At 53.3% G+C, this 17,129-nt stretch overlaps 1 protein-coding gene across 1 annotated transcript; it reads left to right on the top strand.

Moving 5' to 3' along the window:
• Positions 1-2,279: 2,279 nt before the first annotated feature.
• EMWEY_00042530 (transcription regulatory protein SNF2, putative) lies at positions 2,280-16,919 on the top strand (the record flags this gene model as incomplete). The annotated part of the gene is made up of 21 exons (XM_013482773.1): positions 2,280-4,355; positions 4,649-4,798; positions 5,039-5,143; positions 5,725-5,838; positions 6,027-6,215; positions 7,202-7,386; positions 7,825-7,901; positions 8,231-8,538; positions 9,145-9,264; positions 9,366-9,456; positions 9,755-9,882; positions 10,182-10,320; positions 10,511-10,598; positions 11,052-11,228; positions 11,637-11,775; positions 12,267-12,350; positions 12,693-14,117; positions 14,531-14,601; positions 14,782-14,860; positions 15,050-15,206; positions 15,625-16,919. The coding sequence occupies 21 exons, from the start codon at positions 2,280-2,282 to the stop codon at positions 16,917-16,919; spliced, it is 7,197 nt and encodes a 2,398-aa protein (XP_013338227.1).
• Positions 16,920-17,129: the final 210 nt, after the last annotated feature.

The following is a 17,129-nucleotide window of genomic DNA, read 5'->3' as shown; positions in this document are numbered from 1 at the left end:
TATATATATATATATATATATAGGTATAAGATGCTGGGCTTGTGCTTATCGATGAGTATGCACGTATCCCTGTATATAGCACATGCATTGCATACACATTCTATATACAGCGCATACTCCTTGTGCCGGCAATGGCGACACCTACATGTTTTCTTGCTGCCTTTTTTTATCCTTGTGCCTTGCAACTTCACAAACCTCCCACGGCCTCGGGTGCCTTAGAGCGGCAATGTACGAATAATTTGTTTTAAGTGGCAACGTGACAATTGCTCATTTCGAATGTATTTGAACGGAGACATGACTGTTTTTTGGGGAATGTTTTAGAGGACAGCACTAGAGCCGGTAATTTGAAATATGCTCTACGGCTGGACAAGTGTTAATTCAAACCTGAAGCACAAACTGCCAACTGCCTATTTAAAATGTCCCAGCAAAACATGACGACGGCCCATGTAAACCATACGATAGAATGCTAACATGGCTGCTGTTTACCCAATTCGCTCGCTGCATCCTAGTTGCATACAAGCACTCCATTTGGTTGGCCTTAGAGTACACCGCCACGTTCTCTCACTATGCCGAAACTTTGTTTTCTGCCCACTGTGGGTGCTGTTTCCGAAGCATCCGCTATCCCTGTTGCTTGTGCAGCCGTCCCCTACTGTCTTCCCTCAAGATCCGCACAAATTCCCCTCCTGAGTGCCTAATTAGCTGCAGTAGCTACGGCTAATACCTCTTATTCATCGCTTACTTATGCTATTCCCCAAGTCTCTGCGGGGTTCTTATTGGTGCCTATGCTGGGTATGCTGGGGCGACGACAGCAACTGCATTTACAACTGGTACCTACTGGCCTCAGCCATACGCACCATGCCCTCGTAAGCTTCTCATTTGGTAGTTAATGCTTAGGGCGTTTGCACACGAGTGGCTTGATGCTCTGCTTTCCTCTAAAGCTGCAGAGCCAAAGGGTACAACAGTAGCAGAAACCTTCCCATACGAGGTGCGTCCGTAGCTCTTCATAGAAAAGGAGGGGGCAACAGCTGCCTCTTCAGACTCCTCTGGTTGCTGTTCCCAAATAAAACACAACAAGCGAGCGCAAAAGCAGGTGTAAACACCACGACCCCAGAGGCTAATGTAAGTAGAAATAAGGCTGAATCTGTTTAAGAAGCGTTCACCTGTATTGTGTGTCTATGTGGAAATACGCGGAACACAAAAGGGAAATAAAGGAGAAAGCTTCCTGGTAGACTGCAAACCATCGGTGCAACAGCGCACGCTGCAACGGGGGCGGCAGGTTGGTCGGTGTCTGTGCGTTTTCTCAAAATGAGGATTAACTGAAACATGCGGAGCTCAAATACAATATTTAAAACTCAAATGTTCTCTGGTTCCAACAACCGCTGCTGCCCCAAGCGCTGCCGCTTTGCAACGGACGCTGCATGCAGGAGAGAGCCCTGGCGATCCGATCCAGGAAGATGGGGCTTCCTCTCCACGTCATTTTGGCTTTTTACCATTAACGTGCCTGCATGAGCCTTCTGTCGTTCTTTTGAGGGACTATACAAGTGCCTGAATGCGGCCTTTCTGTGCCCCGTTCTGATCTGGAGGCTCGGACGCAGTGTGATTGTCTACACGGCCACGGCATGTACCAGTTCCTTCTCCTACGTTTCTTTAGCGCCTATACATGCAGCTTTATAATCCCGCAAAGATCGAAAGCTGCCACCTCACAGCAGCCGCAGGGTACCTAGGTCAACCCCCCAGCGGCTTTTTCGATATCCGCATGATCTGTGTGTACAGCACCTGCCTTTGAGGGTTTGAAGCGTCTAATCTGTTCGCTCTCCATTTCAAAACAAATAGTGTGGCCGTCCTGCTGTGCCGCCTCCTCTTAAAGCTCGTCCTCTGCACCCATTTGCTGCGGAAATCCCCTTCGGCTATCCAAGCCACTTGCACACTGTTGTTCCACTTCAGTTCACTGGGTGAGCTCCGACGTGGGTACGTTTCCGCTGTGCTAGCTGATGCAGCGCCTGCTGCAGCTGCAGTGCGCAGCAGCAGCCGCTGCTGCAGCGGCTGCAGCAGTTTAGCCTCTAACGCAACCTACCTAGCATCTTGGGGTGGACCACTCATAAGACTGGCTACTGCTATCCGTAGCAGCGACAGCTGTCACAAGCAGCGCTGCTGTTGTTGTTGCCGTGCAACACGGGACATTCAAATGCCCTTCGGCACTCGTGTTTAAGACAGCGGCAACGGCTGCTGCGGCAGGAGTGGTTAGAGAAAGGCCTTAGCAGTTGCGCGTTCAAAAAAAAATGAAACTCACGCAGCAGAATTTGGTGGTGCCACAGCAGCAGCCGCATCTGCCGCAGCAGCCTCAGCAGCCGCAGCAGCAACAACAACAGCCTCAGCATTGGCCGGATAGTCCCGACGCGCCTCTGCAGCAGCAGCTGCAGCAGCTACCTGTTCAGCCGCAGCAAATGAACGGCGGTCAGCTGGGCTTCCCTTTGCAGGGACAAGCGAGAGATCTAGCACAGATCACGGCAACGCCATCATCCGCGGCAGCTGCTGCCGCTGCGGCGGCAGCTGCTGCTGCCGCTCCACCCCTCGCGCCCAGCACTACGCAGCAGCTGCTTGTCCAACAGCAGCAACAGCAACATCAGCTTCTTGCGCAGCGAGGTCTGCTGCAGCACTTGCAGCAGCAGCAGCTGCATAAACAGCAGCTCCAGCCGCAGCTGCCTGTGGGCATGATGAAGGTGCCGCAGTTGATGCAGCAGCAGCAGCATGTGCGACAGCAGCGGCTGCAGCTTCAGCAGCTGCAGCAGATGCAGCAGCAACAGCTGCAACATCAACAGTTGCAGCAGCAGCAGCTGCAGCTCCTGCGCACTCCTGAATCTCCAGGGCTCTACAGTGCCTTCTGTCGTCTACTGCACCAGCTGTCGTTGCACCGGCTGTCGCTACGGGATGCTCGAGTGAGGGTGCTGTTGGTTGTGCTGCGGTGGCTACAGCAGCAGCACCATCATCAAACAGACCCTTCGCGGCTTTTCAAGAGGGACCAACTTGATCGACTTGTACGACAGACACGTGCCTACATGCGGCTGTTGCTGCAGCAGCAGCCTTTGAAAGAAGAGGAGCTGCTGCAGCTGGGCATATCGCCTGCTCTTGGCTTTAAGCCTAACCGCGAATTCATTGCTGCAGTTGCTGCAGCAGCAGAAGGCGCAACGAACTACAAACCCCCGACGCCGAAGGAGCAACAACAGCACCAGCGGCCCAGAAGCCACCAGCTGTTCGTCCAGCTCTACGAGGAGCAGCTGCAACAGCAGCAGCAACGAGCACTAGATGCGCTTGAGCAGCAGGCGCAAAAGTACGAGGAATTGGCGCGTTTGAGGCTGGAAAGGGAGGAGCAGCAACAGCAGCAAGATGAGCAGCAACTAGAGGAGCAGCAGCAGCAGGAGGGACTGCAACACCCAGAAGAAAAGCATCAGCAACTGCAGCAGGAAGAACGATCTCAGATGGATCTGCAGCTTCAAGCAGGAACTCCAAAAAGCAATGGGCAGCAGAACGGGCCTCCTCTTGCCGGCACTCCTGTGGGCGATATAGAACAGCAGCAGGAGCCATCCTTGCAGCTGGGAGCTCATCCTGCCCCTGCAAGACGCGCAGACGACAATGGTGCGAAGAGAGAGGATAGCTCTGCAGTTGCTTGTAACCGCAGCAGCAGCAACGGCAGCATGTGTGCAGAAGAAGTCGAAGCAGCTGGAGCGGAAGCAGGAGCTGCAATGGGAGAGGGGGCTGCACCGGGGACATACGCTGCTGCGTCTGGAGAAGCGAGTGACGGTGAATGTTGTTCGTCTTCTAGTGAGGAGTGGTGGGGAGTTGGGGGGTTGCAGCGTCCAGCAGACGACGGCAGCAGCAACAGCATGCAAGAGAGGGCGCGTCTGAGCCGTTTGCAGCGGCGGTTGCTGCTTCTGGCTCCCTTCCAGAAGCAAATTCGAGAGCAAGTTCTGCTGCAGCGGCTGACGGAGGCACCAGGGCAGCTGCCTCCTCTGCAGCAGCTGCCTGTGAGGCTAGCGAGGAAGCATAGGGCCTTGCGGTTGCTGCGTGAGAGGGGAGACAGACTGACGGCGGCGCGTCAGCAGCAGCAGCAGCAACGCCAGCAAGTGCTTCAACAGCTGCTCGACAGCCACAGACGCACGTTCCTGCAGCAGCACCGGGACGTGCTGCGGCAGCTGCGCCGAGTTGCTGCTGCTGTCAAAAGAAAGAAGGCAGCAGCAGCAGATGGAGCTGAGGGACCCAGCAGCTGCGGCCATCCACTACACCCCACAGATTGCGGCTGTCCTGGAGCTGCTGCTGTTGCAGCGCAAATGAGAAAAGAGAGGCTCGATGCTCTGAGGGTGAGATGCAGTAGCTGTTTGGTGCTGTTGCCTGTTGCTGCTGATGATGCTGATGCAACGCACTTGTGTTTCCTGTTGGGATTGGGGGCTGAAGCTGCTGCTGCAGTTGCTACTGCAGTTACACTTGACAGGAGTAAACATCCCTGCTGATGTTGCAGCCTACGACGCCTTGTGTTGTCTCGCTTTGTGTTGCATCCTGAAAAAGCCGAATATGACTATTAGGGAGTATGGAAGGGAGGTGGAGGAAGGGAGGGAGTTGCCTGTGCTGGTGCTGCCGTGGGTTGGTTCTGCAGAAACACGATGAAGCGGGTTACTTGAAGCTACTGCAGGAGACGAAGAATGAGAGGCTGATGCAGTTGGTGCAACAGACGGAGCGGTACATGCAGCAGATCGGCAGCCTCGTTGTGGAACAGCGTGAGAGAGAAGGCATCATTGTCCCCTCGGTGAGAAGATGTCGCATGCGTGCATCTGTAATGCATGCTTGCATTTAACTGCCTGCAGTTGTTGAGTATATTAGCGTTTGCGGAAGCAGGGTGAAGACATGGGGCGAACATATCAATGTAATAGTGCTTGCCGTACGCATACTGGCGTTTCGATACCCTGCAGATGCGCCAGTTGCCACTTGACTCTTGCTGCTGCTGCTGTTGCTGTTGCTGTTGCTGTTGCTTGTGTGTGGCTTATAGACTGAGGAGGAGGCAGACGGCGCTGCGGAGGAGGCTTCTGGCTCGCTTTCTTCTTCCTTTTTGTTTTCCAAAGAGAGATATTACCGCATCACTCACAGCCAACGGGTACCCTACAAACCCCATACACCATGCACACTTGTTGCGCATACACCGCACCCACAAATTATTCCTCACATACATTAGAGCTCCGCCTCCTGTAGACTCGGCACACACCCAATATGCCTGTAAGTACGCGTTACACTGCTGAATATGCACCCCCGACACCTGTGGATGCACACCACATACCTGTGCATACTGTAGACGCCTCTAAGCGCCATGCAGCCCATTGCACACATCATTCGCTTGCCACATCTATTCTGGTCGTTGCGTTCCTCCCACGCATTGGGATTCATCATATCTCACAACCGTAATATTCAGTACACTGCACGATATCTGTACACTACAGATAGCCTGTACACCCCAAAACCTGGGCCGGGCGGTGGCGTACAGACGTACTAGGGGCTAAATGGGCTGTTTCTGGCTTGAGCCAGCGCTGTCGCTACGGCTGCAGGTGCTGCTGCTGCCACTACTGTTACTGCTGCCGGTGGTTCTGGTGCTGCTTGATATATTTGGTGTTCAGTGTGTGAGTGTGCATGCTTGCTACCATGGGTTTGTTTCTCGTTTGTTTATGCTGACATTTCAAACAGGAGCGAGTCACGGAGTTGCCTTCCTGCCTCAAGGGGGGAACCCTGCGCCCTTACCAGATGGAGGGACTCAACTGGCTTGTCTCACTGCACAACAATGGGCTCAACGGAATACTTGTAAGTTTAAGCCGATGTTGCTGCTTCCGGTATTGCTGCTGCCTGACGATAGAAGAGAATTTAGCAATGTTAGGAAGTTGCTGTGGGCTGGGGTGGCACTAAGTGGGGCTTCTGTTCGCGCCTTTCGTCGTTGCTTGTGGATCCATTTCCTTTTGCTGCTACATTTACTGCTGTACGTGTTGTTGCAGGCGGACTGCATGGGGCTGGGGAAGACGGTGCAGACGGTATCCTTTTTAGCTTATCTTCACGAGAAGAAGGGAGTTCGAAACCCTCATTTGATTTTAGCTCCCCTCTCCACTTTACACGGCAACTGGCGCTTCGAATTTAAGAAGTGGTGGCCCTCTCTGAGAATAGTTGTTTACGAAGGCGCAAAGGAGGTCGGATCTTCCTCCCTCTTCTTTTTTTTCTTGTTTCGCCTCTTTTGACTACTGCTATATTATTCGCCATTATTGGAGTAGTAGTATTTACCTCGTCCTTGCTTCTCTTTTTACTACGTGCTGCTGTTGTTGTGGCGTTATCTCGTCCTCGTTCCTGTTGATATTAGTGCTTGTCGTTCATGGTGTAGTTGAATTGTTTCCACCGTGCTCATATTGTCATTATTATCTGTCCTCACTGTTGGTGGTGGTTTATATATGTTTCTTCAATTTTGATACTCTGAAGGCTGCTTATCCTCTTGTGCTGTCTTTACTATCGCTGGTGTTGGTGTCGTCGCAATTTAGTGAGAAAGGTACAGTGAACCATAAACCCGCAAAACGAACGTTTTGTTGTTGCCATAAACGTTCGTTTTGCGGGTTTAAGATCCGCTTTACCTTTCTCACTAAACTGCGACGACACCAAATCGATTTCGTGAATATTCTGTACTCACGTGTAATCCCCTGTATTGTTGTTATTACATCCGAGTCGTTTTATTGCTTCCTTTGGGTCGGACTTCCCGAATATTGGCGTCGTTGTTTTTCTCTTCTGGTCCACTTTGCTCTTATGCGTGCGATTACCATTATTCGACCTCCGAATTCATTTCAGTAGTACTGCCGTTTTATAACATCTATTTGACCTTAATAGCGTTATCATTAAAGCATATAACCCCGTTTAAACACTATTTGGCATACATTGATTGTTTCTCTTATTGGTCCCCCCGAGTCGCAATGGCGTCGCTCGTTGTTGAGTTTGCTCCTGCTCTGGTTGCTCGTTTGCGGCTCACGAGTTCGCCTCTGACCGTCCATCTCATCAGACTGCTGCTGCAGCAGCAGGTTGCTGGAAAGCTATTGCTGCACCTTGCGCCACCGCTGCTTCAGTTGCCGTTCATGCTGCTGCGGCCGCAGATCATAGGCTTCTTTTGAAGTTGTTTTTCATTGTTGTTGTGCAGGTGCGGAAAGCACTTAGGAACCGTATTGTCTCGGGGGTTCGCGTCGACAGCAGCGGGCCGGAGGCGCAGCGATTCTGGGAGCCTCTATTTGATGTTTTGCTGACGACTGACGCCTTTGTGCTGCGCGACAAAAGCTTCCTCAAGAAGATCCAGTGGGAGTATCTCATCGTCGATGAAGCCCACAGGTGCGCTATCAGCTAAATTATAAACCTTGCGGCGCAAGTCGTGCCGCGTGGGCTTGACCCTGCCTAAATGCACATCCTGCCCTGGCCGGGTGCTCACCCTCTTCTGAATTTGGTTGTGGCTGTTGGTGCGGGTCATACTCCAATTATTAGCCTCGTGCACAGCCGGGGGTGGCGTGCATCCCTCATATTTACTGCCCCTTTCGCTTTCCTTGCTGTGAGTGGTGCTGTTGTGTTGTCTCTGCTGGATCTCTACATAGTTTTCCATGCCGTGGGGTCCTGCTGAGGAGGTGAACTATTTCTTGGTTTTGCTGCTGTAGCTGCTGTTACTCTACGGCTAACGGTTGGTGGTTTAATGAGGCTAGCAAAAAGTCGCTGCCTCGCTGATGTTGCTGACCTTATGCTCCCAGTTTTGTCGTGTGTTGTTGCTGCTGCTTTTAGGCTGAAGAACCCCAGCAGCAAATTGGTGCAGACGCTGAACTCGGGCTTTTCCATTCGAAGACGCATTGCATTGACAGGTAGGTCCAGGTCCCGTGTCTGGGGGTATCCATGCCGCTGCTGTAGTACTACTGTTGCAGTACTGCTGCTGCAGTAGCTATATGGATTGCCTGCCGCTGCAATAGCTATATGGATTGCCTGCTGCTGCAGCAACGGCAGCCGGGGGTGTGCTTGCAGTGCACTTTGCTGTATAACTGCCATTTTAGCTTCTGCAATAGCAAGTTCTTCGCACGGTAGCAAGAGCTCCCTTCGGTCTCTCCTCTGCATACGCGCAAGGTTCCACCAGATTTCAGAGGGTTTGGCATTGTTTCATATGGTTTGGGGTTTAGGGTGAGAGCGTGGCTTGCAGGGACGCCACTGCAGAACGACATTGTGGAAGTTTGGGCTCTGTTGAACTTTCTGATGCCTTCGATATTCAACGCGAAGCTGAACTTCGAGCAGTGGCTGAACGTCCCGCTGGGCACTTCTTCGCTGAACAGTCTGCAAGCAGGCGCTGCCGAAGAGTCGGCGCACACCTTAACCGTAACGGAGGAAGAAAAGCTCCTCATCGTCGACAGATTGCACAAGGCAGGGCAGCCACCACCCTGCAGCACTTCCACTGCTTCCAACAGCTGCGAGCCTAGCTCTCAGCACCGAAGGCTGAGGGCACTAAGGCTTGTATATTTTAGCGGGCCTGCGGTGTAGGGGTTAGGGTCTTGGACTTGAGGGTCATGAGGGTTTAGGGATCGGGGATCTTGGTGCATGCATACGAACGTGCAATGGGAAACAATTGACATGCTTTATGTGTAGCTGTAGTATGTATAGCACACCTTTCCTATATATGAGGGACATCATATCTCGAATATGTTGTCTATTTGCGTGTGCATGCGTGGGTGTTGTTTCTCCCCAAAACGGGTTTCTTCGAACCCCGTTTTGTGGCTTTACCAGCTGTGCCGCTGCAGTGTTTGGCTGAAGCAGATTTCATGCAGCTGGGAAATTCGTTACTCTTGCTTGACCACTGCCTCAAGCGTCGCTTACATGCTGTGGGATGCATGTGATGTGGTGTGCATGCTGTGAGGTATATGCAAGGGCTTGTGTGCTACGGTATCTGCGCTGGCGTGTGTGTGCCAGGATGTATATGCTGAGCAGTGTGCACAAATAGCCTCTGCATTGGAGTGTGTGTGCTGAGCTGTGTATGCTTAGGTGGCTGTGCAGGGTTCTTGCACAGAACTGCATGCGCTGATGTGTTTGTGCTGGGGTGTGTTTGTTGGGCTGCGTGAGCAGGTTCTTCGCCCTTTCCTGCTACGGCGCGAGAAGGCAGAAGTGGCTGATGAGTTGCCTTCGAAACAGGAGGAAATTGTTTGGTGCCCTCTGTCCGGCGTGCAGCGGATACTTTATCGCATTGTGAGTTTCAGTGGTCTAGGGTTTGGGGTTCGGCGTTTAGGTTTTCGGATTACTGCAGGGTTTAGGATTCATTGCTTGGGACTGCGGTGAGTGGGGTTCAGATCGAAGAGAGTCCTATGGGCCACAACCGAATGGTGCAGCTTCGCAAAGTCTGCAATCATCCATTTCTCTTCTGCTTTAGCTCCTTTACCCGTGAGTTTAGTGTTTAGCACCTTTAAGATACCCGTGTCTCCGCCTTTTCAGCTCGTGCGGGCTCTTTTTCTCGAAACAGTGCACCCATGCAGTTGCTACTGCTCGTACTACTGCTGCATTAGCAGCAGCAGCTCCCGCTGCTGCCTGTGGAACTGTTGTTTTTGTTGCATTGGCTTTGCGGGATTCTACTGCAACAGCAAATGCGGTGGAGGTTGTTGGTTGTAGGCGTTGCAGTGTTGTGTTGCTGCCGCTGCGGTGTCAACCGCCACTGTTTCTGCTGATGTTGCTGTTGCTGCAGCTGATGAGAGTCTGGTACGCTGCTGCGGGAAGTTCGCGATGCTGGATGTGCTGCTGCCGGCCTTGAAGGCAGCGCAACATCGGGTGTTGGTCTTCAGCCAAATGACGAAACTTCTCGACCTCCTGGAGGTGGGACTGGCTTTTGTTTTCTTCGTACATTTGCGTCTCTCTGCAAGCTTGCATGCAGAGGGGATACATGCAACAACATGGTTGGCGCTTGCTCGTTGTCCCCTCTGCGGCTGCCGAGCCCACGCTAGTTTGCCCCTCCTTCGTTGCTCCTCTGTCCTTGCCTGTGAAAGACATAGGATCAACAGCAACGGGCACAGCAGCCGCAGCAACAGCATATCAGGAGGAGCAGCAGAATCACTGGCATTGTTCGTGTATCTGTCCATGCATTGAAATCCGCCTGTATTGATGTCCTTATGCAGGCATATTTGTCTTTGAGGGGCCATCAATATCTCCGCTTGGATGGAGGAACTTCGAGCGAAGAGCGGCAGACGCGGCTGGCGCTGTACAATCAGGAGAACTCCCCCTATTTCCTTTTCATTCTCTCCACAAAAGCAGGAGGTAGACTCTCAACCCTAAGCCCACAGCACCACTGCTGCAACCATAAAAATGCAGCATACGCGGAAGAGACCAACTCTGCTCGTGCAGCACAATGAACGGGCTTCAGTAGGGGGTGGTGGCTTAGGGTGTAGTATACAGGGCTTAGGGTTTAGGATATAGGGTTTAGTGCTGGAGGAGCTTTTTCATGTAGGCCTTGGGGTCAATCTCCAGTCGGCAGACACCGTCATAATCTTCGACTCCGACTGGAATCCGCAAAACGACGAACAGGCACAGTCCAGGTATTTTGCTGTTGCTTTTGTGGATGTTGCTGGTACTACCTCCGTTTCTGTTCTTCGGTTCCCCTCCGTGTGCTTACATATTGTTCCTACCGTGTTGTTGCTGCTTCTAGACAGCGTGCTGCTGCTGCCCTTGCGAGTTCTGCTGGTGGCGGTGGTAGGGCTGCTGCTGCGGCGACGGCTGTACGGCTGATATGGCTACTGCTACTAACGTGATTCGTTGCACTGTTTTTGTAGCTGCTGCTTCCGCCTGTCGGGTTTCACAATTTCAGTGGTATTTGCATATATGGTTCTTGGTATCCTGGCTTAGCAAGAGTAGCTCTGTGCTGAGTACTGCGTCTGCAGTTGGCTGCCGCTTCTGATACTGCTTATTTTGCTACTCTTGCTGCTGCTTCACTTGCTTCTTTTGCTGCTGCTCGTGCTCCTGTTTTGTTGTTGGCCCCCGTGCTGCTGCAGGGCGCACCGCATAGGCCAGAAGCGGGAGGTGCTGACGATTCGATTTGTGACTCCGTCTTCCGTCGAAGAACAAATTTTGCACTCCGCCGAACTGAAGTTGGACAAAGATGCCCTCGTGATCAAGAGCGGAATGTACAACGGCGAACTTCAGGATAGAGAAACTGAACGACAAGAACAGTAAAGCAGCCACAAATCCACATATGCACAAACGAGGGCAAATGCACATATAGGTTATATACACACCCAAACCCCACTGCAGCACCAACACACCAAATCGCTGCACCATGACCATCAGCAGCAAGAGCAGTAGCGGTATCGGCAGGTGCAGCAGGGCTGTCTGTGAGCTATGGGAGTTCGCCACCTGCTTTTATTTTGCATTTCTCCTTGTCGTTTCTCCGTTCATTCGTCTTGTGCGTTTTCAGTTTCTGTCGATTATCTCTGCTTCTGTCTGTTTTTTGTTTGTCCTCCTTCCTTGCGTGCTGTTTTGTCCGTGCTGGTCTTCCTTCTCCGGCCTGCAATCGCTGCTAGCTACCAGCCCTTTGCTCTTTGTTCTGTCTGCTGCTACTGTTGTTGCTGCTGCTGCAGAGTGCGTGAGATCCTGCGTCGCCGGAAGCAGCTGGAGGCGAACTGGAGTCGCCCTTTTGACTTCACCGTGTTGAAAAACCAGTTGGCTAGAAACCCGAAGGAGGGCCGAGTATTCGATGCGTTGCAGCGTATTAGACAAGTATAGCCACACATGCTCGTCCTCTTGCTGATTCTATGCTGATGCTCCTAATGCTGTTTCTGTTGCTATTTCCGCTTCTTGTGACGCTTGTTCTTGGTGCTCTTTCACCTGGTACCGGCTTTCGTGCTGAGCCCATTTTCGCTTTTCCTCTAGCTCCCGCTGCTGCTCCTGGTGGTGGCTTTTGCTGGTGCTGTTCGTTTTTGGCTCTGCTCCTGCAGCTTATAGTACCTGTTGCACTTTGTCTTTGAGTGGCGCATGGTCTCCGCTGCAGCTGAAATGCAGCTCCAGCATGTACATTAGCGTTTGAGCCTCAGTGGCATGTCTGTCGTTTGTTTATTCTTTTCCATTTGTTTTCTCTTGTTTTCCACTGTTTTCATATGTTTGTTTGTCTGTGTCCGTTTGTTGCTTTTACTTTTCGCTTTGGCCTCCTAGCTTCTGCGCATTCAGCTGTTGTTTGTTTGTGCTTCTCGTTTGCTGCACTGTCGCCGCAGCTGCTGCACCTGCCAGGCCTCATATACGGCGAAATAATTCCGCCGTGTCTCTTCAAATGGTCGAAGACAGTAGAGCGCTCGCAGGTGCGACCCTGCAGTGCCTTGCTGCACCAGATGCAGCCGCTGCCACTGTTGCTGGTGTTGCTGCTGCAGAGCTGAGGAAGGACAGAGTTCTAGTAGCCTCCGCAGTTGCAGCATCGTGCACGCAGCCTCACAAGAAAATGGATGTCACCAAGCGTAGAACCAGTAGTCCTTATTGGCAGCAGCAGCAGTAGTACAAAAGTAGAACGCGTTTGATGAATGGTCTTCTGGTCGTCGCGTCAGTGGAGGCGTGAAATGTGTAGGTAGTCAGCGTGTTGTATTCTTGCTTATCTTGCTACTACTGCTCATGCGGGTGGTGGTGGTTGTTGTTGTGCTTACCTACAGACGCAGCTGGTGGCCAACACTGCACAGGCCGCTCAGACCTGGAAATGCGGCTACGCGCTCTCAGACTTCTGGTCGTTGCAACGCAAAAAGAAAATCCCGCAGCTGTTGCCTGTGCCGCTGCAGTTCGTCGGCAGCAGCACTGGAACCACGAGCCTCCACACTGCAGCTGCGCAAATGCAACCAGCAGCAGCTGCTGCACCACAGGCCGCGACACCGTCGCCACCACCACCATCAGCAACATGGCTAGCGACAGAGACGGGGGAAGTGCCACTGCCATCTGCTGCTTCTGATGCAGGAGCTGTGCGTTTGGTGGTGCATGGGGAAAGCGCCAGTTTGCCTTTCTCTCTGCAGGAGCAGCAGATGCAACAGCAGCAGCAACAACCAACACCAGCACAGCAACAGCAGTCTCAACAGGAGAGAGCGGAACCTGAGGCTCCTTCTGCTGGTAGCTGCTCTACACTTTCAACACCAGGTGCAGCTCCAGCAGTAGGGGCAGGAACGGCAGCAGCGGAGGGCGAGGTGGCGGCTGCAACGCCTGGGCCGATGCTCGTTGGTTCGCCGGGTGCTGTTTCTGCTACACAGGGCGACGCATCTGTTGAGGAGTTGGATCCAGGAGCAGGGATAAGAGTTTCAAAACAATTTGCTACTGCTGCTGCAGATACTTCTAAAGCCCAACAGGTGGCTGATGGTACACCCGCAGCTTCTTTGCAAGCGGCCGTGGCGCCAGCAGCAGCAGCAGCAACGGAAGCACCCTCGGCAGGAATAGAATCAGCAGCAGCAACAGGACTAGGAGCTACGGATATGGGAACAGATGGCGCCTTACAGGCAGCCAATGTACTCGCAGTGGATGCGGCTGCAGCAGCGGATGCATCAACGGGAACGACAGCAGCAGCAGCCGGTTTGGATCGTCTTTCTTCTGGCGAAACAACTGTGTTAACGGTCAGTGCTGTTGCTTCGATTGAGGCTGCGCCTTCTGTCGTCGATGGTGCTGCTGTAGTAGCGGGAGAAGGACCAGCAACACCGGCAGAACCACCAGCCGCAGCAGCAGGCCCAGTACCAGGAGCAGCGCCAGCGGCAGAAGCAGCGGCAGCCGGTTCAGCAGTAGGATCCGTTTTGCGGGATGGCAGCAGCAACGTGTCTGCAACTGGTGCCGCTTCTGGTGCGTCAGGTGCTGCAGCTGCAGCAGCAGCTTGTGGGCGGGTGGTGCCTGGTGGGAGCGAAGGAGGAGGGGATATTTGGGGATGCGGTGAAGCAAGAGCAGCAGACAGCGCAGGTGCTGCTGCTGCTTGTGCAGCAAACCCATTGCAGTGGCGAAATCTTTTAAATCGAGGAATTTCAGAAGCTCTAACAGATGCTGTAGGAGACAAGCGATTTGCAGCTTTTGTTGAACTGCCCAACCCTGCCGTCTACAAGGACTATTATGAGGTTTGTTCTTTCCGCCCTTTTTTGCTCTGTATTTTGCGTTCCACTGGCTGTGCATTTGGTTCTGTACTTTTGTTTGCCTTTTGTCGTCGTTTTTCTTGCCTTTGTTTCTGTTTTTTTGTTTTTCCCTGCTGAAAGGTAGTCGTGGCCCTTTTTCAGCGCCCTTCTTAGCCGGGCCGGTCTCCCGTATCCCTTGTACTCGTGCTACTTACGCTGCTGCTATTCCTGGTGCTACGCTTGCTGCCGCACATATTCCTGCTCTTGCTAGTGTGTCTTGAGCGCGCGTATTGTCTTTGTCTGTCCCCACGGTGTTTCCTTGTAATTTTTAAGCCGCCGCATCTGTCTCTTAGTGGGGACGGCGCAGCATGCCGAATGCAAGAGCATGCACGCAATTTTCTGCTTCTGCTCTGTTACAGCGCGTTGCTAAGCCTGTTTGCCTGCTGCAAATTCGACGATTTGCAGACAAAAGCGAATTCACCTCGCTAAAGTGAGGCCCGTCTGTTGCTACAACTGCAGCAACAGATTGAGTAACCATGCTGTAGCTGCAGTAGAACCAGCAGCGGATAGAGCAGAAGCGCTTTTGCTCAGCGCAGAGGCCGCTATTACCATCATCAGATGAAGCAGTAGTAGCAGCAGGAGTACTGTTGTTTGGGTGTTGGCATTTCAGCAAACTGGAGAAGTACTTGACGCGACTCGCTGAAAATGCGAGGGCCTACAATGGACAAGAGAGCCCGCTCTTCCTTAGGGTGGGTCTCTGCTGCCGCTGGCACTGCCGCCGCCGTAGCAGCAGCTCCTGCTGCTTGTTGCTTTGCAGCCCGAATTCGCTCTGCTCATGTCGCCGTTGCTCCAAGCTATTCAACAAGTTGTTCTTGTCCACAGCAGTCTCTCGTCTTCCTGACGCTGCTGCTGCTGCTTGTGTCGTTGTGCTTCTGCAGGCGCTGGAGTGTATGGGTTTCGTGTTGATAAGGAGTCGAGTAAACGCCTGCGTCTATTTCCATAGCATGCATAGCGCAGCGCAGGGCCAACGAATTCGGCAGTTCTTCGAAACCTTCAGAGGCTGCTGGGACCCTACAGTCAACGCACCCCCACCAGGTGAACGAAGAACAGCAACAGTAACAGCAGCAACAGCAGCAACTGCAGAAGCAGTGGCAGTATTCGCAGTATTAGTATTAATAGTAGGAAGAGATACTAGCTCTTCTCTGTAAGGACTTGAACACGGTAGCATATGCCTGATATGTTTGTTGTTGCTGATGCTTATGTTTGCGCCTGTTTTTGCGGCTTGTGCTGCTCCTGTTCTTGGGGGATGCTGTTTGTATGGCTCAAACCATGGGCAGCTCTCGCCTTTCGCAAGCTGCGCTGCTACTGCTCTGGCTTTTCCTGTTTTTCTGTGTTGGTGCTGGTGTTGTATATATATTGGGAGTATGAGAAGGGCGTCGCGCGGTGAATGGATTTGTGAACTTCGTTGCAATTGGTGTTGTTACTGTTTCCGCTGCTGTGCTCTCTGGAATAGGGGAGGGTGTTGGCTTGGAGGGGGAAGGCTTGGGGGCAGAGTTGATGGAGGGGGAAGGAGAAGAAGAAGAAGGTTCTGCAGTGTCTTCCAGCAGTGCAGCTTCGAACAGCCGCAGCGCCGCCTCATCTTCAGTTCCACCTCGAAGCAAAAGGCCGGCGTCTGCTTTCGGCCTCTTTGCGCTCCCCTCTGCTGCTGCTGCTGCGCCGGTCGCTGCTGAGCATCTGCACAGGCATCAACAGCTACACCTGCCGCTGCAGCACCAGCAGCAACACATGATGCACACAGGAGCGGGGCCCGCCCCCTTCGATGCCTCCGCTGCCCCCAGGAAAGCCCTTATGCGCCTCCCGCCAAGGCCACCTGGTGCTGCAGGACCAGCACCAGCAGCACCTCCAGCAGTAGCGGGAGGGGGGCGAGGCGCTGGCAGCAGCAAGAAGCAACCGTACATGCCGAGCTACTTGGGTTATATTCCTGAGGGAATTGAGCTGCCGCTGCCTCTTACCAAGAGAGGATCGCAGCAGCAGCAGGAACTGCAGGAGCAACACCAGCTGCTGCTGCAGCCGCAATCCAAGAGGCAGCGCAGAGCCGCAGCTCGAGAGGCCGATGCTGCTGCTGCTGCACATCAGCCGTATATTCCGGCAGCTGCCCCTGTAGGCCTCCCCGTGCAAGCCGTGCCGCCGCTTGCACATTCCGGAGGGTTTCAGGGGAGCGATGCTGCTGCATTTGAGCAGCAGCAGCAGCCGTTTGCTGCTGCTGCTACAGTTGAGGGCGTCTCTCAGCGAACACAGCGCCGTGATAAAAAGGGGAAGTCCTCCAAGCCCAAGAAAAAAACAAGGGAAAGCTCCTCGCACCCCCAAGAGCTGCAGCAGCAGCATCTGGTACAGCAGCAACAACTGCTGCTGCAGCAGCAGCAGCTCGTGCAGCATCATCCAGGCTCCATGCCTTCTCCCGCTCATCCGCAGATGGGGGAAGGATCAGCACCGCGGCCACACGGGCTGAAGCCGATTCGAATCCGCCTTTCTTTCGGCATGCAGCAGCAGCAGCAGCAGCAGCATGCAGCACAAAACCAGGATCAGCTGCCGCTCCAGCATACGCAGCCGCTCTACGGCTCTGGGAGGCCGCATGATCTGCAGCAGCAGCAGCAACAGTTGCAGCAGAATCCCGTGTACGGGCAGTCAATGCACTCATTGGCGCACCCGCCACCCACAGACTCGCACCAGCAGCTGCAGCAGCAACCAGCACCTCCTGCTGCGCCTCCAAAATTTCGCATTCGGCTTCCAGTGCAACCCCCACAGTAGCTGTTGTGATGGCGAAATGGACAATCGGCTCCTCGACGGCAGCTGCTGCTGCAGCAAGTCGTGGTGCTGCAGCGACATTGCAAATAACTTCAGAACTGCATTCGTGAATTCGGGTCGTTCTGAGAGGCTTCCGTTTGGCCTCTGTCGTCTATTTTCCATCGAAAGAAGCCGGGCCTACAGCCACTCCCTATATATATATATATATATATA

This window comes from Eimeria maxima, genomic scaffold (assembly GCF_000499605.1).
Source record: "Eimeria maxima Weybridge genomic scaffold, Emw_scaff763, whole genome shotgun sequence".
Classification (NCBI taxonomy): Eukaryota; Apicomplexa; class Conoidasida; order Eucoccidiorida; family Eimeriidae; genus Eimeria; species Eimeria maxima.
Note: the sequence above shows the minus strand (reverse complement) of the source record. Positions and strands in the feature narration are given on the sequence as shown.